The sequence below is a fragment of the Euprymna scolopes genome, chromosome 25 (genome assembly GCF_053919585.1).
Source record: "Euprymna scolopes isolate OS-2025 chromosome 25, ASM5391958v1, whole genome shotgun sequence".
NCBI classification, from domain to species: Eukaryota; Metazoa; Mollusca; class Cephalopoda; order Sepiida; family Sepiolidae; genus Euprymna; species Euprymna scolopes.
Window position 1 is genome coordinate 90,870,739 of NC_136506.1, and position 26,081 is coordinate 90,896,819.

Here is a 26,081-nt window from a genome sequence, read left to right on the forward strand (position 1 = left end):
TTTTTATTTTTTTTATTTTTAGTTGCTAACATTTGTCATTTCTAGAAAACGTCATTCTGAAAAGATTTTTCTAACAACCATATCTATGATTTAATAAAAACTGTTTATAAAAAAAAAAAAAAAAAGCAGATTGACTAAATTTTTTTTAAGTTACTCATTAAAATCGCTCAAGACAAGGCATGAAGCCACTTGCTGTAAGGAGCTAACAAGAACTCATTATTGCAAAGACAGGAGATGCCTGTTGATCTTCGCCTTGAAAAGATCACGATTGCCTGGCTTGTTATAGGGATGACCGGGTGTCTATAGCGTCGTGTCATCAGATATATACTCCATATTCTCTGCCATGACCCGGTTCCCTCTGAAGTATATGATCTGCTTGGATTAAAGCTGCTGTTTACTCACCGGAATATGATGCTTGCATCTGTTGCTTACAAATTATTTCATGGTTTTTGCCCCACCGCAATGCTTAAATACCGCTTTGTGCTGATGAACAGACCAAACGATATACATTCACATTTGCTCAGAGATGTACCAGCGATCTCCTTTCGCATTGTGTTCTGTAGTCCTGAACGCACTGCCTCAGAATTGTGTGCATCATCAATTGGAATCACGGTCGCATTTTTGGAGTTCTGCATTGTCTAATTATTAAGATGTTCTTAAGTTTTATACATTGCGTAATTAGCTTAATAGCCTCCGTCTATTGTTTACGGTTTTATGACTATGGAAAGAAAAAAAAATCATCTTGTTTTGATTACGTTTATTTACATAAGGTTCAGGCATCCTAAGTGTGTTTTTCTCAACTTTGCATGCATTATACTAAGTGGATTTTAACTCTAGATAATTCCTCATTTATTAATACTTAATCCCCCCCCCCAAAAAAAAAACACATTTTTAATGGCTATACAGAATTTTTTTCCTCTCATTCTGCTCCAAGGCCTGGCCGCGATCTTTAACACTCATCAGGTACAAAACCCGAAAATGAAATCGCCAATAGAATATATAAAACTGGTTAGGTTATTCTCCGTCTTTTCCTTTTTATATCACTTCCCCTCTACTCAAAGCCCATTCACCTGGACATAATATGCCAGTCTGCTGTTTGACCTAAATACATTGAATAAAGAGAGAGAGAGAGAGAGAGAGAGAGAGAGAGAGAGAGAGAGAGAGAGAGGGGGGGGGGATGAAATACAGACAGAAACAGAGGAAGATAGAGAGGGGAGAAGAGAGAGGAAGAGAGAATGTTCGTAAAACAAAGATAAAAAGACACTTAATCGTTAGACATCTATGTGTCAAGAACACCTGACAAAGATGACCCCCCCTCTCCATCATTACCGCGCTGTGAATACCTTTACTGAAAAAAAAAAAAAAAAAAAAAAAGATTCCCATACGTGACCTTAATTTTACATAAAACATTTCCATGTCAAGGTTTGTGTACACTTATATCTACTCGCACGTGAGCCCCGCCATTGAACATGAATCTAAATGAATCAATGCGAAAGACCCCACCCCCACCCACCAACTTATCAGAAGTTTATTAACATGATAATAGGGTGAGGCTGATTTAATTCAATGATAAAACATACTTTATTGAAATTTATTTTATATATAGTAATTTGCTAACACTACCACTAAAACAGTATGTCCAACGTTCGCATTAATTCATCTAGAAATCAGACCAGACTTTTGCAGTTATTAGTCTAGAAATAGGACCAGACTTTTGCAGTTATTAGTCTAGAAATCGGACCAGACTTTTGCAGTTATTAGTCTAGAAATCGGACCAGACTTTTGCAGTTATTAGTCTAGAAATCGGACCAGACTTTTGCAGTTATTAGTCTAGAAATCGGACCAGACTTTTGCAGTTATTAGTCTAGAAATCGGACCAGACTTTTGCAGTTATTAGTCTAGAAATCGGACCAGACTTTTGCAGTTATTAGTCTAGAAATCGGACCAGACTTTTGCAGTTATTAGTCTAGAAATCGGACCAGACTTTTGCAGTTACTAGTCTAGAAATCGGACCAGACTTTTGCAGTTATTAGTCTAGAAACTGGACCACACTTTTACAGTTATTCGTCTAGAAATTAGACCAGACTTTTGCGTTTATTCGTCTAGAAATTAGACCAGACTTTTGCGTTTATTCGTCTAGAAATTAGACCAGACTTTTGCGTTTATTCGTCTAGAAATTAGACCAGACTTTTGTGTTTATTCGTCTAGAAATTAGACCAGACTTTTGCGTTTATTCGTCTAGAAATTAGACCAGACTTTTGCGTTTATCCATTTAGAAATCGGACAAGACTTTTGCATGCATTCATCTAGAAATAGGCCTGCCACATTTATTCATTTTGATATGAAATAATTTAGGTTTTTAGTTTGAACCATATCAAGTCAACTGCAAATGTAGTTTGATTTCTTTAACTCAAGACATTTTTTATTTATATTTTAAAAACTATTATTTAGGCCTTCAAAGAAATACACATTCCTTCTTTTGCTTACTGTCCAAGTTATTATATGTATTGATCCCTTTTATACAATTATTTTACCATCCATCAGGAATAGGGATATTAAAAATAATTACTCTAAGCCGGTTGGCGAGCTCTGATTTCAATATGGCGTACAAAGCGGAACAAGTTTAACACCATAATTATAATGCATATTGGAACTTTTGTTCATTTCCCGAGACCGACATTATGGATTCAGCTTTTAGAAATAATTGTCTGACAAGAGGTCAACCAGATTTTGTTGAGATTTCAACCTGAATTACAAATCCAAACTGAATTAATCATTTTGACACAATGGTTCTTGCTAAAGTGATAATGAGCTCGGTCAATACAAGCTGGGTGACTATTTAAGAATATCAGGTAATGTATCTGGGAGTACAGTGACATCTCGTCACAAAAACTAATATTAAATTCATTATGGCTGAGTAGGATTTAAATGTGACTGGGGATTTCTTGCGAATTTAATATTCCTTGGAAACTTCCAATGTAGATTTGAGGACAAATTCAAATAATTGTAAAACTCTTGGGATAACGTTACATAGGCCATTACCAAGTAGAAGTCTTAAATAATTCACAAGTGTACTCTTAGTATCGGGCGTGCTAAGGATTGAACCTGCAACCTTCAGACGATTGTCACTTAGAACCAAGAATAAGATGAAAAAATATTGGGGGGGGGGTTGATTTTTACCTTGAAGCTTTCAGATCAAATATTCTCCCTCAGAATTCAAAAGTGTTTCATAATAAATATAAAGGTGTTAACTTTTTATACATATAAGCTAGAATTAGCTTGGTCAACAAACTGTGGCAGTTTCCTTCAGTCTTGAAGGACAGACTATGGATACTCATTGTAAGGGTGCCTGCGCATAGAATTTTTTTTGCATGGCAAGAGTTGCGTAATCACCAACCTGACCTCTCCTGAGTCTACGTTGTTAAATACAAGTGGGAAGTGGAGGGTCAGGACAACTGAAAACAATGCCAAGATAAGCAGAGAGCACATACAGCGCTTAGAATCCTCAAATGATCACCCATCTGGTACTAGCTGGGCTCAATGTTGCTTAACTTTGGTGATCTGATGAGAACTGCTGTGCCATATACGACAAAATGTACAATAACAATGATGACCATAGACACCCTCCTCCCTCTTTTTTGATTGGCCTTGTGCCTAATTTTGTTTTATTAACATCTGTTTGTGAAATAAAATATATAAATCCAAGAGAAAATGATAGATTATAAATAAATTCTGATATTTATTTATAACTAGACTACTCGTGACCCGTCGGGTCAGTAAAGACAATTGTGTTAAAATAACTTAAACGTCATACGGAAATGAACGATGTAAAAAAAAAAAAAAAAAAGCAGAAAGTATTAACACTTGTTTATTTGGATAAATTAAACATGAAAAAAAAATTAGGATGCTGAAAACGTACACAGTAAAACAATACGTTTTATTGTAGTGTTGATTATTTAGTATAATATATATCGTATATATGAAACAGATCGATGATTATAAGTATTATTTGTAATCACGTTTTGCGTTTGCTTCCGATATCTTGAAGTTTTTTTATTCAATATATTTAAGATATTCACCTTTCTAAGTACGTCCATTTGTTCGAACAAAACTGGGCCAGCGATTTGTTTTTGTTTGTATACACTGCTATGGGTTTATGTTTATGTATGCATGCGCAACCGGAAGTCGTAAACCGCATGTTGGGCTACAACACCCGTGACAAGGTCATTTGAGTTTTATAATTATATAGATTTTCCTTGATGAAAACACAATTCAAGTTTTTATCAACAAAAGATTTGTAATAAAAGAAAAGACCGGCTCATAAATGAACTGACGTTTTTTGGAACAAGTTAAAAAAGAAGGATTTATAAACATTTCCACATATATTCATATTCTAACGTTAATCTCGTGTATCCAACACATTGTTCCGGCATTTCAAAATACAATGCGGAGATCTTTACTAACTGACTTCTTTCTCCAACTTTACAACATGGCAAAAAAGAAAAAAAAAAAAAAAAAAAAAAAAATACTGAGGATGGAGTCTGACTGCGAAATATATTTAAATTATAAATTTCAAACAAATAAAATATTTGTGTATTTTTCGTAATATTGCATTGTGATTTGGTTTTCAAGCACATCTGCTGCATATTTTATTTTATTCAAATTAAATCAACGCTTCTATAACGGAACTTGCACCCCTGACATTTATAAACATTTCCAATCATATTCATAACAGTATCCCCTTCTCAAAAAAGAGAGAATTTTATTATTTTAAGTGATACCTGAAAAAAAAAAAAAAAAAAAAAAAAAAAAATTCTTTACAAAATATATATGATCAAATTTTGCAATAATTTATTTATTTTCGTAATATTGGGTTGTAATTTGGCTTTCAAGCGCACCTGATGCGTATTTTATTTTATTCAAATTAAATCAACGCTTCTATAACGGAACTTGCACCCCTGACATTTATAAACATTTCCAATCATATTCATAACAGTATCCCTTCTCAAAAAAAAAAAAAAGAATTATTATTATTTTAAGTGATACCTGAAAAAAAAAAAAAAAAAAATTTTTTTACAAAATATATATGATCAAATTTTGCAATAACATTTTAGCAACAAGAAAAAAAAGCTTAAATAATATCCAGTAAAATCAGCGAAATGGTATGAGGAGGTTGGAAAGGGAAAATATGCCAAACGAAAACAATTATGAAGGAGAGTATGCATCAAATAATCCAATGAGTTCTCTCCAGATTCTAATTCTCTAAAATTAAGCGGCAATATCTAACGGAGCTCATGTTTATGACAGGAAGACCGGACACAAGCTCATGAAAATTGGATTTGAAAATCCAGCACCTTAGAGGAAGAGCCTTTTGACCTGCCAAAAAATGCTTAGGTAGTCTCATCAGCATTGCCTGGTTGGGACGCCTCAGGCAATTAGCAATAAACAATCAATGAAAAGGAGAACTGGAAACAATGCCAAGATGAGCATGGAATGGAGAACCTGGAATTACCAAATGGTCACTCGTTTTAGTACTGGCCAAGCTCAACATTGCTTAACTTCAGTGATCTAATAGGAACTGGTGTGTCAACATGATCAGTGATATATATACAATAGTGTCAAAAACATTACAATAACAAATGAAAATTGGCTAGTCAGAATCAAATTTTAATATGTCAGCTTAAATGCTATTTAGGTTCAACTTTTAAAATACCACAAGATAGCTTTATATGTTAGAAAGCACACCGCACAAAAGTACTTTAATATAGTTCCAATAACATGGTATAGCAATAAATGAAAATTTGGCTAATCAGAATCAAAGATTGAGGTGTCAGCTGAAATGCTACTTAGATGTAAATTTTAAAGTCTCGCAAGATAACTTCAGATGATAGATCTGAATTTAAACATATTGTATTAAATTTTATTTTACAGGGACATAAATTATTTAATTTCATGAGTTTGAAAAGTTAAACTTTGTACATGAAATATTCACTCGACATATGGAGAAGAAAGCTTGAATAAAAGATGATTTACGAAGTTTACAAAATTTCAGTGTCATAGATAAAGACCAATCAAAATCTTCATGAAAAGCTTCTTGCGGCATCATAAAAAAATAAATAAAAAGTAACCTGCAGTATCAGTCGAAGATTTGGTAATGAAGTTTTCCTAAAACCATACGATTTTTCATTATCACCTTCAACAAATAAGGAAATTTTCCGAGCTTGGAAAATAGGGGTTTCATGAATTATCTACAAATTTAAAATCATGATTTACGGTTGTCTTGAGACAATTCACAAAGTCCCCATTTTCCGAGCTTCTATAATATAATAAGTAGGGCTATGACAACAGCATATTCTTTTCAACGTTTTGTCTCTTGAGTATATACTCGACACAGATACAGTTAATCAACCGAGAACCACATCACTCTGTATAAAAGCATATAAGATACACACTAGAGAGTCAAAAAAAATCAAAAGAATATGCTGTTGTCATAGCCCTAACAATAAGCAATAGATAACATATAAAAAAAAGTATTCTATGAATAATTCTATAGGCAATACCCAAGGCATTCTTCTGAATACTCGTATAATAAGCAAAGCCCAAGACATTCCTATAAGAAAGTATTCCATGAATACTTCTTTAATAAGCAATACCCAAGACATTTCTGTAAGAAAACGATGCACAATTTCAGAAACATTCCTATAAGCCATTCCATAAACATTCCTTTAAAATACTATCATTCCAGTAATCGATCTCTCTCGTCAGCAATTTCAAGAGCATTACTTTATAACAAGCAATTCCATGTACAAGTCATTCCATGTATTTGGCTACCAAGCAATTTAAAGGATCTTCATAGAAAAAAATCATTCCAGAGAAATATGTAGAGATTTAAAAATAACAGTTTTCTTAATGTTCATATACTTTTCAAGGATGCAACTTAAAGATCATTACATGTTTTAGTTATAAATGTGTATTTGTTCATGGATAAGTCGACTTACATCCGCAAAGTTCCAATTCTTTTCAATTTTGACTCCCCCTATAGCAGCTATTTTTATCAGCTCCAAATTAAATCGAATTTGTTCAAAACATCCGAATTCCTATGCACGAAGTTTCAAATTTGTAGACAAAAAATTGACAGAAGTCTGTTAGTAACTGTTTCTCAGAAAGACAAGATCATTTATATGTTTATGGGAAAAAGATGGCGTAAATAAAACAATGCAACTACTCTTAAAATTTTTTTCGGATTCAAGTAATTATGCTCAAATTCCTTTTTCCTTTTTTTTTTTTTTTTTAACATGTTAAGGAGTTCTTATTCTTCTGATGAGTCAAGGCAGAAAATATTAAACTGACATAATAAATATAGGATTGTTTCTGCACTACGAAACGGGTGCTGTCAAGAATTGAACATTTTAAAATGCTGAAAGAAATATGCGGTAAGATGAACAACATCTTGGAATTTACAATATAGACTTCTTAAATGACAAAAAGTCTATATTGCAAATTCCAAGATATTATTCATCTTATGGGATGTTAAAATGTTCAATTCTGGACAACACACACACACACACACACAAGTTTATGAAAATATATATGGCAATCCAAAGAATACAAATAGGAATGGTTATTCTACAGGGTGGTATTTCCCTTTTTTTAGATGGAGAAACATTATACACAAGTAAATTTGATACATAAAAACATTATATAAAAAAACCCCAAAAAACTAAACTAATTTCACAGGAAGAGGCTACTTTTTTCACAGGATCATATCTACAATCAAAAGGAGCTGAACAATTAAACAAAGGAGTCTATCCTATAAACAGTTTTAGGGGGATGGCAAAGCTCCAAATATCTGGAGTTCTTGGATATTTATATTAGGGTTCCAGTGTTGCAAAGCTATTATTATTCCATCATGTGCAAGACTTGTAATTACTCCTGTGTGATTTTCCATATTTGGTAACAGCTTAATTTTTGTACACAAGATAAAACTTGTAATTACTCCTGTGTGATTTTCCATATTTGGTAACAGCTTAATTTTTGTACACAAGATAAAACTTGTAATTACTCCTGTGTGATTTTCCATATTTGGTAACAGCTTAATTTTTGTACACAAGATAAAACTTGTAATTACTCCTGTGTGATTTTCCATATTTGGTAACAGCTTAATTTTTGTACACAAGATAAAACTTGTAATTACTCCTGTGTGATTTTCCATATTTGGTAACAGCTTAATTTTTGTACACAAGATAAAACTTGTAATCTATAATATAGATCTCACCTGTCTGTTTAAATGTATGTATGTATGTATGTTTGTATGTCAGCCTAAAACTTTCGACAGAGGCGACGGATTTTCACAAGATTGGTATCATTTTGAAGCTTGACCTTTCGGACGACATATATCCAAACATTGGCCCAAAACATTAATTCCTTCACTCTTAACTGGGCACTTTTCTACAGGGACGGGTCACTTTTTTCACCAATATTTTTGAAAGTCATCCCCTCTTTTCGATTGACTAGCCTTAATTTAAACATTGGTCATTTCCGGTCTGGCGATGGGCGCAACAGCAAAGATGTATTTATTTATTTTTTTTTCCTTTGTGATATGGGTTCAAGCCTGCCTGCCTGCATACAACTATTTTTTATTTATTTATTTTTTTTTTGCCCAACACACACCTCCAAACACCCAGGCTAGTATTCTACTAAAATACTAGCTGTACTGACCCAGTGTTGTCCGGGATCTTTTATGTTCAAATTTGTTTTTTTTAAATATTTCTATAATCACTCTTCCTCTCTTTTTTTTCAATATCTAAGTTAAGAAAGTAAACAAAGAGGGCTAATTCTTACTAAAAAACAAGACCTATTTCCTTTAGGTGACATGTTTTCCGTATTTTTTTTTAGGTGTTTAATAATGTCTCCATAAAATTATGGTGTTTAATCATGTCTCCATGAATTTATTGAACCAGATTAAATATTTTTCCATCAACCCCCCTGTCTTTTTGCATGACTTGTTGCACTTTGCTATTTTATGCCAAATAAATTTAATTTAAATAGAAGCAAACTTAACGAAATGAGTAATAGATTATTGAAGATTATATGAAATTTAACGTTTCATGTATGTGTTTGATAAATCCTAAACTATTGAACTTATTATGAATTATGGAATATATATTCTAAGCAACAGGGTATTAACATGGGCACATCATTATTACTTTTTTTTTAAAACATTACCATTTTGAAAGGAAGTGGGGGACTGAAAACGTACCATACCCCAGGCAGGAAAAATAACATCAAAATTCCAAACTAATGTTTATATGTGATGTGTATTCTATTAGTATGTATGCATATATATATATATATATATATATATACATACATATATAACTATTAGTGTGTGATATATAGCTAGTTTACTGAAACATACTCATCAATGTGTAGCGATACCTAAATATTCATGTAAAAATAAATATAAAGTATATTTTGTGTACCTTGGTATTGAGCACTCTTGTATAAACCTTGTTGAATTCATTGACATTTTACCACTAAGCAATATTTACCTGGAATAATTATATATGTGTGTGTGTGTATACATACACACACACATATATATATATATATATACACACACTAGCTGTATCTACTTAGTATTGGCTGGCAGTGTATTTACGTGCAACAATCTGTGTTTTTACCTTAAACTTGATATTTTTGTTGCACGATGAAAAAAAATAAAAAATAAAAAAAGGCAGCCTGTAATGCATAAAGTTATGTCCTTTTTACTCCCAAACAAAGTAAAAGAATACAGTTCTATAATTGATGAATACAGTTCTATAATTGACGAATACAGAGTTATTTGCCCACCTTTTTTTTTTTTTTTTTTGGTGGGGGAGCTGTACAAGAATAAATCTAACCTGCTAAATTTGTTCCTGGAAGAAATTGCATAACACTTTACTTTTCTTAATATGGACCAATGTTGAATTGAATGGCTATTCAGAATCAAATACTGATTTTATAGCAAGAAACGTGTAAATGACAAAAATCAAGAATTTAAGTTTATTATATAGTAGAAAAAAAAAAAATTTTTTTTTCTACTTTCCTGGATGCTGGACGGTTGTCTACACCCTTTGTAACTCCATTTGTGATCCAAGAGACCAATGCGAGATTTAGAATTCAATACCCACCATTTTAATTTTTTCTTCTGACTAAAAAGCTGATACAGCCATAAAAAAAAAAAAGAAACTAAACAGAAAAGAGTCAATAATCAAGTGATGCCATATTGCAAAAAGAGTTGGGTTTTTTTTGGAGGGGGGGGGGGGGTTAATAAAAAAATAAATAAACCAGTGCCACTAGAAAGAATCATCCAAACTCATGAAAATAAATCAATATCTTTAACAGTCTCTCTTTATAAGAGAGAAGGCAGAACCAAAGAGAACATCGGTTTCAATGTTACAGAGAAGATTCTGTTTCCCTTCACACATTCGCACACACACGTTTATGTTTTCATTCAAGTACTTTGCAACTTCATATTCATGTCCTGTTTAAGAGGTTCTCTTTTTCATTTACACCTACACTAGTCTGGCACAAGACCAAGTAAATTGAGAGAAACTGCATTTTCTATATAAACTAGCCTGGGTGCCCGGCGTTGCCCAGGTATTTGGACGTGTTTTGAGCAAAAAAAAAAAAAGCTGTAGTAGCGTGAAGGAGGAAAAGAGCGTAAAAAAAAAAAAAAAAATCCAAAACGTGACGTCTTTGCCGTTGCGTCCATCACCAAACCGGAAGTGGCAAAGGTTTAAATTAAGGCTAGTCAATCGAAAAGAGAGGATGACTTTCGAAAATATCGGCAAAAAAGCAACTCCTTCTTGTAGAAAAGTGCCCGGTTGAAGGTGAAGGAATTAATGTTTTTAGCCAATTTTTCGATATTTGTCGTCCGAAGGGTTGAGCTTCAAAAGGATACCAATCTTGTGAAAATCCATCGCATCTGTCAAATGTTTTAGGCAGACATACATACATTTAAACAGACAGGTGAGATTTATATTATAGATGAAACACTAGATATATGTACGTGTGCCTGTGTGTAAATATTTAACCGATAAACTCTTAAACTACTGGTCATCATAAACATCAAAAAGACCTGGCGTCCTTAAAACTGTTTTCCTATATGAACTTTTTAACAGAAGATCGCAATCAAGGTCTGCCCATTACACGTATCGTTTGTTGTTGTTTTTATTTATGTATTAATGTGTTCATCATCATCATCGTCTCATATTGGTAACATAACACTGAATTTAACAGGAAATAGTAATGATTAGAGATATGACAACAGCATATTCTTTCCATTGTTTTGACTCTCGAGTGTGTATCCGTTGATATCTTACATACTTTTATATAGTCATGTGGTTCTCGATTGATTAACTATGTTTAACTGATTCGGATATATACTCGAGAGCCAAAACAATGAAAAAAAATATTCTATTGTCATAGCCCTAGCACAGATGGTTTATAAGGTTGGTTGGTTGTTTTTGTTTTACGGCATATCAACCCTTTTCGGGTTATTTAATGCCGAATCCAAAGATTTTGAAGAAAAAATTTTTTTAATAGAATATATTTGTTTTCACGTCGGTTTCTATTTAACCCATAGTTGGGACCCTAACAGGTACTACCACTCCAGGTCAGAGTGGACCTGGGAGCAATGGTAATTAAAGGGTGGCTCCACACTCCCCAAAGCCCACAAGCTGGGACCTCACCACTGGATATAGTTTAAGGTCATATCCAGGACCCCCATTGAGGGACTTTTACCCTCTGCAGGGGGGCAGTCGGCGTATTCTAATGCCCCACCGACAGGGCCTGGTTTATAAGGAATAAAATCTTTGTTTGGATGGATGAATTACGCATACAGAAATTAGCAAACTCAAATTAAAAAAAATGTTTATTTTAACTTGCCGACAATTCTATTAGTTTGCACACATGTAAACTAATCATAGCTTGGTTTAATTTTATTACTTTCTTATCTGTCAGGTAAGCTCATACGATAGCAAACACGGTTGCGGTGCTAAATGAGGGAACATAGCTAGAGTGCTAAATGTTTTGGTTTTAATTTTAGCTGATGGCACCCAAGTAATTTTTTTTTTTTTTAATTTTTGAAATCAGTACTATATATTAGGTACAATATAATATTCAATAGAGAATTAGCTCTGTAATAATAAATACGAAATCTGCATGAATTGAAATATAGTAAGCATATTTTATGACCAGCAAGGTCGAGAGACCCCCCACCCCAGTATTTTATAAAGCTCTACTGATTGAACATATTTGAATCAACAGGAGACAGACCCACCAAATTCATTGTTTCCTAAATGAAGATTGTGGTTTCAATCCCTGCATTAGGCAGTACATTTTATTTTATCTTCAATGGAAAAACGGTAAGTAATAAATATCTAAGATGAAAATAAGATCGATTTTTATTTTTTTATTTTTGTTTTACATAGGAGTCACCACTTATCAAGGCCCGGAGGCCACTCGAGGATAAGGGTTATAGAATGTACAGTAGTCAATGGAATAATATTGTAATCGTTAGTAATGGAAATTTAGTAAATTGGATTATTTAAGGAGGCAGTTCATCAAGAATTTGTTTATGTTGGACTTGAAGACAACCAAGTTGTAGTCAGCTGGGAAGCAGGCAAATGGAAGAGAGTTCCACAGGCGTGCAGTTCTAAGAAAAAAGCTTTGTTCATGGAATCTACGTTTTGATTTAGGCATAGATAAAGAGTGGAGAAAATTATTTACAGTGGTTTCAACTAGACGAGTGTTTCTTGTGAAAGTTTGGCGAGGGGGGACCAGAGATTGGAGTTCAGACGAGCACTTGCCATAGAAATTGAAAACAAAGACAGGCTCACAACGTCCCTTCTGTGGGAAAAAAATTGCATGGAAGAGAAAGGGGCATCCCCCACTAAGCTACAAAGTCTATTTTGAACTCTGTCAAGGCAGGATAAGCTGCTAACAGCTTCTGTTCAGATGTGGCAACAGTACTCCATCCTTGGACGTACTTGGCTTTTATATAGATAGAGAATTGCATCAGCACTGAGATATCTATTGGAGCGGTAGAAGGATCCCACCATTTTTCCAGCGACTTTGGCAACAGATTTGATGTACGTCGTATTCCATTTCAGTTCAGGAGTAAAGGTCAAGCCCAGAATTCACAATCAAACATTTATTACAACATTTATTTTCTTCTCAGAATATGTGCTTGATTATATAGACTAAAGACTCAAGTATAAGTCCTAGTACTTGATAAATATTAGAAAGGGAAATAATTTAAATAGGATTGGATACTTCACAACCAAAATTTATGAAAAAGTTATGAAATTCATTATCCTTTCGGCACTCCAACCATATTTGATACAAATAAAGTTTAGTCCGTGCCTGGCTTTTCCACCAAGTTTCCGCCACTAATGTCCAACAGTCTTTGTGCTATAACTGTCCAATTATATTTAGGAACACTTTGGTGATCATATCATTAAGTGTGATACTGAATGGGCTTCACACTCACTAGACCATAATGTACCGTGTGCTTACATATTTGCATATTTTTAATAATTCATAGAATAACGTTTATCACCTTAGAGAAAAAAAAAAAAAATATGACGTCACCCTATCATCATCATATTTGGTTTTAAGAGTTGCATGTGTTTGACAGTTTTTTTTTCAGAAACCAACTTCCAAACTAATCTATCTCTGGCCGAGTCTTTATCTATCAATTCCACCCTTCTTACTTCCTCCGATTTTTCATTGGTCTTCCTCTACCTCAACTGTTCTACATCTAATCCAAGAACTCTCATCCATTGTTTTAACATGACCATACCACCAGAGTCTCCTGTTCTGCACGTATCTCTCTGTACTGTCCAGATTTGATCTTCCTCTAAGCTTATCAAATGTATGCTGCTCTAGACCCACATTGCACACCTATCTTATTCTCATATCATGTTTCTCCATGCAACGCATGTCTTCAACACTCATTGGTCAGGTTTCATTTCCACATATCTTTGCACTGCGCATACATGTCCAATAGACTTTTGCCTTGGTCGGGAGTGGTCTGTCATCAAAAATATTTTTGAAGCTCTTTTTGCAATATGAAAACATTAAAAATGAAATAAAAATTATCAGCCATATTCTAAAGAAAAAAAAAAAAATTACATCACAAAAATATTTTAAAAAAAAAAGAAAGAAAAAAGATGCATTAGCTAAAAGAAGGAAAAAAAAAAATCTTCTGAACAAAAAAATAAATAAAATTAAAATAAAGAGGGGATGGAGTTTGGCATTCCACACTGAAAAAATTCTGGGGTTTTGCTGCGAAACAAAAACCAAAAAACGACGCACCTTTGACAACGAAATTGTATGTCGGTCTTTTAACCAGTTGAGAATCTGGAAGAAACGGAAATTTGAAAAAACAATCTTTGAATGACATTCTACGGCACAAGACACACACAAAAATTAAAAAGAACATGGAGGGTGTTAGGAAAGAGAAAAAAAGAAAAAAAAAGAAAAAAAAACACTGTATTTATTAAAAAGATTAGTATACTCTCCAGTCTTTTAAGAGGAGAAAAAGTTTAGGTTGAAAGTTTTCGTTTGAAAAGATGAATGTTTCGTTTGAAAGATGAATGTTTCGTTTTGGTTTTTAAAATAACCATCATAAGACCAAGTGAATTTGATAACCAGGGCTAGGACAACAGCATATTCTTTTCATTGTTTTGACTCTCGAGTGTGTATCCGTTGATATCTTGTATGCTTTTATATAGAGTGATGTAATTCTTGGTTGATTAACTATGTTGGATATATGCTTGAGAGGCAACACGATGAAAAGAATATTCTATTGCCACAACCCTATTGATAACTAAAAAAGAAATAATCTAGTCTTATATCCACCATATATAACAAGGGGGGGGGAGAATTGCTGTTTTCTTATGACCAAGTGAATTAATTTCTACAAAACTTGAAGATTTCAAATAGAAGTGTATCATTATGCAAATAAAACAATTTCATCGCTAAAATAAATCTTTTCTATATTTAATATATAAAATCAAGTCAGATGGATTTTAGAAATTTGACAAATAGTATTTAAGCTGACAAATCCAAATTTGATTCTGACTAACCAATGTGTGTATGTTACCGTTGCAATAAAGCAATGTACTTTACTTCAATTTATAAAAAAATACTTCAGAGATTGGTCATATGAAAATTTTTATTTCAATAACCACATAAAAATATATATAATAAAGTTTATGTTATGGAATTTTTAATTCATTTTTCAACAAAATTTACAGAAATTAAAAAGCATGAGGCAGCAAGGATTTCTTTTAATATCGAAGCTTAAATATTGAAAAATTTTCTTTTCAAAAAGATTTCACAGCATATAATGAAATCCCTATGTTAAGAACGGGTTTATAGATACTAATGTTGCTACTTCAACACGGTACATTCATTTTGCCCTGGGTGCCAATGCCTGCTATTTTACTGGGCCGGCAGTGGCTCCCACTAACAACCATAGTTCTTGTTTGTTTTTGTTTTTTTTACAGGTGGTATGGAGGGCATAATTCCACTGGGCAACACCAGTACACAGGTCCTGCTAGAGTTGGCATTTGCTTTATACTAAATTCAATAATGTTCGCAGAAATTCTTTTAATACAAAAATAATCTCTTATTTATCATTAAAACATACACACATATATATAAGTACAAATATTTCTGGGCAACATCAAATTGGGACAGTTAGTATGTGTGTGTGTGTACATTATTTTCTCCTCTTATGATGACTGGAAAACATCTGTGTGTCACCAACCACTCCAAGGCCACAAATACTTCGAAACAAATCCATAAACATAAACGAAATAAAAACAACAGAAATACAATATTTAAAGACAATCATCAAAATACATTTAGGTAATAAACATTCCTCTAGACATGTTTCGTTGTATAAGATCAACAATAGTTTTTTTTTCTTTCTTATTAACTCTTTCAGACTTTTAATGTGGTCTGACAGTAGCATCGGAATCTTGGCCCATGGTTAACACTGCTCATTGGTAACCACTCATCTATGAAAGACAGGAAATTTGTGTAGAATATACATATTTCATAGTACGGAGAATATAAAAGATACAAAAGCATTCCTTCTTAATCTTATACAACTAAACATGTCGAATATACATAAAACAATGAATATATATATATATATATATATATATATATATATATATATATATATATATATAAGAAAAAAGAAATTAAAACCAAGCTGAAATTTACAATCAAATTTATTGTTCGACCTCATATTAAAAAAAAAAAAAAATGAAATTGTTTGTTGGAGTATTCAGTAGAACAATAAATTTGATTGTAAATTTCAAATTACAGTTTTAATTTCTTTTCTCTTATAATAAGCTCTACTCTCTATTGTGTGTGTATATTGAGCTTTTTTTTTTTCTTTTCTTTTTTTTATTTGGTTGGGATTAAAACATCTATATATGAATACTGGTATTTATATTAGATCGAAGTTTACCGTTGCTTATATCAGGTAAACACTGCATCTTCTTTGATTTCATTTTGTGTGTGTGTGTATATATATATATATATATATATATATATATATATATATATATATATATATATGTGTGTGTGTGTATATATATATATATGAACATGTATAATATGAAGCAATAATAATTATAATAGATAATAACTTCATATTATAAAATAACAAACATAAAAATATATTCATATTTGGATTCTTCAGACTACTGTTCTCATCTCGAGTGTTATTCTTACCACATTTTGATCGATGTAACCTCTGACCTTCTTCAGGTGTATCTTGTTGAACAGAAGCCTTTATTTAATCCGTGCATGACCTATGGCATAGTAGATAAAGCACTTGGTAAAATTCATTTGTAAGTTACACTCTCCCCAAAGGCCTTTTGGTCAAGATCAAAGTGTAGTATCTGTTCTTCAGATGCTGCACTTCTATTTCTTGTTCTCTTTCGGTGGAGGAGAAATCCTTCACGACTGAGGCAATTTTTATTTTTGTACCTTTTCTCCACGTTAATAAACGACCCCGGTGTCTAACTCTGTCCCGTGGGGAGGCATAGTAAATAGGTACACTCTCCCCAAAGGCTGAAGGTTCATTTTTCAGTGTAGGTAACCCTTCCCGTCCCCATAATACAATAGCAAATTACTTAGGACTTCTGTCTAGCCATGAGAGGGTTCTATTCGAAATTCAGTGCAAAACACACCTGAAGGTTAAAGGTTACATCGACTGAAACGTTGTGCAAATAGCATTCAAGATGGGAACAATAATCCAAATAATACGAATTATCAATCCTTATCTAAAAAATTCACAACAAAAATATGTAATGAAGTTTGAATCATGAAAGGGATTATTTTTTTGTGCGGAAGAAACAGGAAGATAAAATACTTGGGAATGTAGAAATAATTAAAATAAGAACTTTGCCGTCAGTTGTAATGTTAGATTTGTAAGGCGGATTATTAGAATTTTATATTATACACACACACACATATATATATATATATATGAGAGAGAGAGTCTTGGAAGTTTTTAACCTTTAAAACTATACAAAAAAAGAAGAAAGAAAAAAGAAAATTATTTTATCATTCGTTAGAAAACCATTTAGTCAGTAAGTCATTCAATCACCTGCAATCACTGCATCAACTTGCTCTCTCGAATTCACTATAGTACCAGTAATAATTTATTTTTTAAGGGATCATCAGCTGTTTACCATGAAATACCGTTTCGCGGATTTAAAAACAAAACAGTATATTACATCATGGCTCCCCAGCAGTGTTGATCAAACACCACTTATATATATATATGTGTGTGTATGTTTTAATGATAAATACAATTAAATAGTGGCCTCACCTCGAAGCTCATTTTTATTTACTTAGGTGACCCATAATTTATTTGGACGTATATAACATTTTTATTTATTTGTAAAATAATAATATATATATATATATATATATATATATATATATACACACACTAGCAAAAGTACCCGTCGTTGACTGGGTTCAAAAACAGCCTACAGAAAATGAACTCTGATTTATGAAAGTATGATAGGTTATGAAAAGGAAGGTTTGTAAAGAGATAGCTTCGAATTTGGGGGTATCAAAACCAAAGCAAAATATGATGAAAGTAAAAATAAAATAGATAAACCCCATTATTTATTATACCATACCTGTTCATACTAAAACACTTATCACAATATTCTGTGGATCTATATGAAAAAACCTTGTTAAACTTTGTGACATATTTCTATTCTATGGAGGTCAGGCGCGAACGAACACCCCATAATTTTATTATACCATATTTCTTCAAACTGAAACAATTATCAAAGTATACTTACGCAGATAGATATGAAAAGTCTTTATTAAAGTTTGTGCTTATTTCCATTCTATGGAGGCCAGGCACAAACGCAGACCCCACAATTTCGTTATACCATCCCTATTTAAGTTAAAACATACTTATCAAAGTATTATGTACATCTATATCAAAAACACTTGTAAAGGGTTTTTTTTTTTTTAATTTTTAACTTTTTTATTTCCATACTTTGTGGACCAGGTGCGAACGCAGACCCCACAATTTTAATGAACCACCGTTCTGCCAGATCAAACATACCCATATAAGGATTCGTCAAAAGCCTGACAAATCCTCACGAAGATGAAACACAGAATTCTGTGTAGCTTAATTGCCATATATATTTTCAAAACTTACTACTACATATATCTCCAGACACTGATGGCTGTGAGTATGGGCTTTTAGATTTTCTGAAAGCTTGCAGTTTTTAATAATGTATTGCGCTTAATGCCCTTATTGTCAGAAAGTGCATACTTCAACAGTCCATCGCCATGGTTTTACGCTTGTTAAGTTTTTTTTTTTTTTTTGAAAACAATCCAGTTTGTATACTGTTCGTATTTACTTGCCTTCCCATGATGGCCGAGTTAGACACAAGGTCAAGTTTTCATGTGGGATGAAAAATCCAGCTCCCAAAAATAGGCACTGAACTTGGACAAAGATTAAAATTGCCCCAGTTTTGCAAGAGTTCTCCTTCACTAACTAAACAAAGAAAAAAAAACGAAGTGTACTATCAGAGGCTGTCTTGATTACTACGAACATAAAACCTTGGCAATGACCTATTAAAATATGCAATATATATATATAATAGAAAAATACGAGCATGAAAAGTAATATGGTTAAGCTTAAACATGGAAAAGTAAAGGACTAGTTGTTAAAACTGGAAAAGAAAAGGACAAGACATTCTAGTAAAAAATATAATAAATTTATAACTTAAAATATTGCAGCATTAAAAATTGATTATATAATGTTATAAATTGAATTATAAAAGAATTCTTAATGCTGCAATATTTCAAGTTATAAATTTATTATATTTTTTACTAGAATATCTTGTTCTTTTCTTTTCCAGTTTTAACTAGTCCTTTACTTTTCATGCTTGCATTTTTCTATTGTAATCCATGATTTTTCCAGGCTTCCAGTAAATTCACATGTTCTTTGTTTAATTTCAGTCTTATGTTTTTGTCCCCATAAACATAACATACACATATGTAATAATAACAATGTACGGCACTCGTCTGCTTTCAATAAAATCTCCCAATTATCTCCCTTTCATTCTGTTTCACTTGTTACTTCTCTTTTCGCAAGAGCAGTGAATTGGTAGCAACAGTAATCGTTGAAGCAACGTGACTGCTATAGAAACCAGTCATAAAAAAATGTCGCTCACCTTACGGGTTTTATGATTTTGAACAACAGTAAATTCATCGTAACTTTTGTTTTACTGAACGAAAATGGAAAAATGTTGTTTTTTTTTCATAATATAGCTCAGAAGGGGATCTATAAACTGTAATAATTGTTTGAAAATTGGTCAAAAAATGAGTAAGCAGCGAAGCTTTAAAGCAGTTCTAAATGACTAAAACTGCCACTTAACCATATATTCAAATAGGTAGTGTTTGAATGATAAACACATTATATATATATATATATATTATATATATATATATATATTTATAGTTAAGCAGTAATTTTTTTTACTTTAGCAAACATTGTTAAAAAAAAAAAATTTTTTTTTTTTTTTTTTTTTTTTTTTTACACAGTGATCACCACTTATCAAGGCCCGGAAGCCACTCAGGGATAAGGGTTATTGCAAGTACATTAAGTTAATGAGGAGATTTGCTGAAGTGTTTACTTAAGGGGGCGGTTCATTAGGAATTTGTTAACATTGGACTTGAAGACATCCAAATTGTAGTCCGGAGGGAAGCAGCCAGACGGAACAGAGTTCCACAGGCATGCAGTTCTAAGAAAGAAGCTTTGTTCATGGAATCCGCGTTTTGATTTAGGCACAGATATAGAGTGGGGGAAATTTTTCACAGTGGATTCAGCTAGACTGGTGTTTTTCGTGAAAGATTGGCGAGGGGGAACCAGAGATTGGAGTTCAGACGAGCATCTGCCATGGAAATAACGATAAAACAAGGACAGGCTCGCAACGTCTCTTCTGTGGGAGAGAGGTTGCAGGGTAGAGAAAAGGGCATCCCCCACTAAACCACGAAGTCTATTTTGTACTCTGTCAAGGCAGGATAGGCTGTTTTTAGCAGCTACTGCCCAGATATGGCAACAGTATTCCATCCTTGGACGTACTTGGCTTTTATATAGATAGAGAATTGCATCAGTAGTGAGATATCTTCTGGAGCGGTAGAAGGATCCCACCATCTTTCCAGCGACCATGGCAACAGACTTGATGTACGTGTTCCATTTCAGATCAGGAGTAAAGGTCAAACCCAGAAGCTTGTCAAAACACGGAGCCTCACCCAGACGAGAGCCATCCATCACAATTGATGCCAGATGGGGATCAGAGCGTTGATGATGTAAGGATAGGAGTTTGGTTTTGGATGCATTAAAGGTAACCAGCCACATCTTCCCCCACTGAACCACGCGCTCGAGATCAGAGGAGAGAGAATCAGAGAGAACTTTGTCATTTTCAGCTTTTGATGTGTTGCCGTAGATGGTTGTGTCATCAGCATAGATGTCAACGAATGATTTAAGTATGTGTTTAGGGAGGTCATTGATGTAGATCAGGAAGAGAGTTGGGCCCAGGATTGACCCCTGGGGGACTCCAGCATTTATATTGCAGGCCTCCGATTTTTGTCCATCGACCACTACTCTTATGAGCCTATCGGAGAGAAATGATTTAATGATTGAGAAAACATTTCCCGTTATACCGTAGCTGGAAATCTTGTAATTATTAGGGCAGTGACAACAGCATATTCTTTTAATTGTTTGACTCTTGAGTATATATCCGTTAATATCTTACATGTTTTTATATAGACCGATGTGGTTCTCGGTTGATTAACTGTGTCGGATATATACCCGAGAGTCAAAAGAATGAAAAGAATATTCCGTTGCCACAGCCCTAGTAATTATACCTTTTTAATATTTCTTCAAATCTTCTGAAGATTTTTTTTTTTTTTTAAACACAAAAAATAAATTAATTCATGTTTCATATGTATCATGAACATTTCCAATTCTTCGTCAAAGCATCTTCAGGTGACAAAAACAAATGAATAAAAAAAGATGGAGAAAAAAAAAATCTCTAAAGATAGCCGAGAAATGCACACGTAAAGAATGTTTTCACATTGTTCCAGTAAAAACGTTAAAAATTTAAATTCAGCGACGGCAGAATTAGAGTCAAAGGATAAAATTGTATTACTTAAAGCGTTTTAGAATATTAGTTTCATACATAATGAGATTATTTGTAGGTTGAGTTATATATATATATATATATATTTCTGTAGAAATATATTCTTATAATATATACCAATCCTTATTTAAGAAGCACAATGTAATTACAGAGCAATATAGAGAATAAATGACAAAAACTATAGTCAACATCATGTATTTTGGAATATCTTATAATTTATTCCTTTATGTCAGTTTACTTATACAATTAAATATATCGTTAGATTTGATTAAAGGGAGGTAACTATCTCCCTTTAATAAATTAATTTTAACTATTTACAATTACGATAAGGAGTTTTCAGAAAACTTTTAAACTTAACCTAACATAAGTATAGGTTTTGAATTGAATGATTCTAAGAAATATAACTGTAATAATAATAAGCTTGATTATAATAGTCAACAGAACCGAGTTATGTATGGTTTTCAATTCAACTCAATTGATTATTTATGATAACCATAAAGATCAATCATTTTTTTTATTGTAGCTTAGTTTAGTTTTGTATATGCAAATATGTATAATAGTTTATAATTTATTGATGTTATTTTCATAAGTATGTATACACAAATTAGAATTAATAAATTTAGTAATTATTAAATAGAACTTTTTGTTAGAAGATTCATGAATTAATGTAGATTGTTAGTACGAATAGTTGGGTTTTAATGATTTTGTTTGATAAAATTCAAAATGGCGTAATGGAAACATCAAAGGTATATGCACCTTCTCTTCCAATTCTTTGATTTTAATCATGTCAAATCCAAATTTATTTCCTTTTGACGGATTGATTGTTGCTATTTCTTCTTTTTGAGTTAACGGCATAATATATTCACCGATTGATATAATAATTAAGTGATTGATTTTGTGCTACGAAACAGATACTGTCAAGAATTGTATAAGTCAACTGAATTAAAGGAATAAATTATAAGATGGTCAACATGTGTTTTGGAATATAGTTTTTTGTCATTTTAAAGTTTGGTGGTTAAATTTAAAATTCATAAAAAACAACATATAGACACATTAAATTAAGAATTTATTGTTTGACAAAAGGAATATATAGAAGGGGTTATGTAATTTCCTTAATCCATGGATTTTCAATAATGGCTCATATCATCAGAAGAAATGAAATGCGGTTAACAAAATGTTCGGCTGTGAATGGAAGCTTATTTTGCTTTTCAGCAACATGTTTGCATATACAAAACTAAACTAAGCTACAAAAAGAATATATGTGTCTATATGTTGTTTTTACAGAATTTAAAATTTAACCACTAAACTTATATATTGCTCTATTCTTAAATATTGAGCTTTCCCTTTTGGCTAGGATCACCTTGAAAGTATTACTTCAAGTAATATCCATCAGGATTTTTCATCTGATTTCTATCAGTGTCTTATCTCGATTATATATACATATAAATCGTCCCATTACTAATATATATATACATATATATCGTCCCATTACTAATTTATATATATATCATCCCATTACTAATTTATTTATATATATATATATATATATATATATATATATATATATATATATATATATATATATATATATAAATTAGTAATGGGACGATTTCAATATTATTACTGATTCTGTATTAAGTTCTCGCTTCCAATACAATTACTGATTCCGATTCTTTATAATTTCCTAAATGTTTAACAATAAAGTTATTTTTTTCCCAATTACCATAAAAACGCATATTAAATGTGCAGACATCGATTTTAGTTTTACTGGTATTTTAAAATGAATAAATATTTATTATTTTATCATTATTACCAGCAATAGAAGATTTTGCTTTAAACAAAATCAAATAAAAAAAATAAAAACAAAAGAATAATTTTGGCATTGGAAAATAGGCACAAATTTTTCCTCCGATTCCGATATCCCCAAATGTTCTTATTTTTCTGATTCTCAATTCCTCTTAATCGTCCCAACACACACATATATATATATATATATATATATATATATATACTGTGTAAGCAAAAACAAGACTTCAAAACAAGGTGTTGGTGGCAACAAAAAGTGTATTTCAATTCACGTTACAATTGTTTCCATGTCCAGTTCGACAATTTCAAGCATTATGTCGTTTGAAAATTTTCAAAACCAGCATTTCTTCAGACTTTATGAATAAGCACACTTTTGGCAATGGAGCACTTTTTGAAGAGAAGGAAGGAAGGGGAAATCCCTAGCTAGAAAGGCATGCGAGAAACATCTACCTTGGTTGTGGTTACGGAAAATCCCATTTAAATATTACTATATCGCCTAATTTTCGTATCCTTATTTAAGAACAGAGTCATGACAAGTTGCTCACCGAAGTATATATATATATATATATATATATATATATATTAAAAAGTTGGACTCATATCCAGATAACCTAAATCTCAAATTTCAAGCATTATGTCTTTTGAAAATTTTCAAAACCAGCATTTCTTCAGACTTTATGAATAAGCACACTTTTGGCAATGGAGCATTTTTGAAGAGAAGGAAGGAAGGGGAAATCCCTAGCTAGAAAGGCATGCGAGAAAAATCTAACTTTGTTGTGGTTACGGAAAAGCCCATTTAAATATTAATATATCGCCTAATTTTTGTATCCTTATTTAAGAACAGAATCATGACAAGTTGCTACAGGGAGCCCTAAGCCATTTAAAAGAATTTTTTTTAATACATATCCCATTCGTTGGGTTCCTAAATTAGATCTTGTTATACATACACACACACACATATATATATGTGTGTGTGTGTGTGTGTGTGTGTGTGTGTGTGTGTGTGTACGTATGTATGGTTATATCATTGTAGTTTTTTTAGATGTAAGTCCACTGAAATTCCGGTGTTTATTAAAAAATGCCTAATGATAAGCAGAGCATAATTATAGTACATTTATTTATGCAAACATTATCGGCTACATATGTGTATACATGCTTTTGGTGCAACTCATTTTAGAGAAACAGATAAAGTGAATTGTAGCAGAAACATGTATGCACATGTGTAGCCAACAATCGTTGTATAAATATACTATTCGTTTTAATTATGTATTTGTGGTGCCGGCAAAGTATACTGTAGCATCAAAACATGAATTGATTTTTTTTTAGACCATTTTAGATGTTATATATATATATATATATATATATATATATATATATAAAGTAAATATTACTACATCTATCCCATAATAGTGGTGATATTTGTCTATGCATTTTGCTAATTGAACAATAGTCGAGGTAGATTACATTAATTTCTTTAAACAAAACCAACTTCATGCTGCAGGTTTTTTTTCTCATCTCGCTCAAATTTTAAGAGAGTGATCCCTTTAAATTAATTAGTTTTGTTTTATTTTTCTTTTATAATTAAAAAAAAAAAAAAAAAATTTGTTATATTAATTTTTACTTTCTGTATAATTTTTTTTTTTTTAATTGGTGATAGTAGCAACATAGGAACGCCGCTGTTGTATTCAAATTCGCTTACCATAGTGAAAGAAAGAGCTTTGCTCGCAGGTGTTTAAATGCCTGCATCAAGTTGCCCATATTGACGAGGTGCATATATTTACAAAAAATTATCACTATATGAAAAAAATAGTGCTACATCTATCACATAGTGACAACATTTGTATATGCCACCTAGAACATAAGGGGCTAATATTTGGGATCATGTCTAACGGGGAACTGTGGGGAGTTGAGCACAAGATGTTTGTTTATATTACAGTTAAACTTCTGCAGATCAGTACACTCAAAGAAGCAGGAAACAAATTGAATTCTGGGATCTAGTAGTCCGAGGGAAGAAATTAATTAGAGTATAAGGCTTTCCGGTATCTAAAGACCTCAACAGTAAAGGGGTGGGATTTTGCTGCTTGTCGGGTTAGTTGGGAGTATTTACGTCGAAGAAGGGGAGGACAAGTGCTAAGAGTTCAGAGTACATTCCATGAAAGTACTTATAAAGCAGGCACAGTGAGGCAACACTGGTGATGGGACAGAGGCTGGAGCTTCACAGATAGTGTGGAACCTATTAGATTTGAGACTGTAAGTGAGACACTAGTAATAGATCCAGATGTGACAACAATACTCCATGCATGGGTGAATTGTCTCTTTAGTTTTAGACTCTCTCCACTTTCCCATCATTTGTCACTTCCACAAACAAACTTCTGCTTATCTTCGTAGATTTTTCATAAAAAAATATTTTTGTCACGACAGTTTCTTACCTATACAAGTTACGAGCAAAGATACTGGTGCTTTGCGCGGAACTTTGCTGGACACTTGGGTACCCGCTTTGTGGGCACCCTTGCAGTA

The 26,081-nt window shown here is 32.4% G+C and overlaps 1 protein-coding gene across 6 annotated transcripts in view; it reads right to left on the reverse strand.

Annotated features, from left to right (window-relative positions):
* Positions 1-26,081, reverse strand: part of LOC145247503 (uncharacterized) — a 1,258,807-nt gene that overhangs the window by 359,743 nt on the left and 872,983 nt on the right. For 3 of the 6 annotated variants that reach the window (XM_080109319.1, XM_080109315.1, XM_080109317.1), the window contains exon 4: positions 14,365-14,409. The exons of the other annotated variants lie outside the window; for them this stretch is intronic. In XM_080109319.1, coding sequence (XP_079965445.1) covers positions 14,365-14,409 — 45 coding nt within the window. The remainder of the gene's footprint in view (positions 1-14,364; positions 14,410-26,081) is intronic. 6 annotated transcript variants of the gene reach the window in all.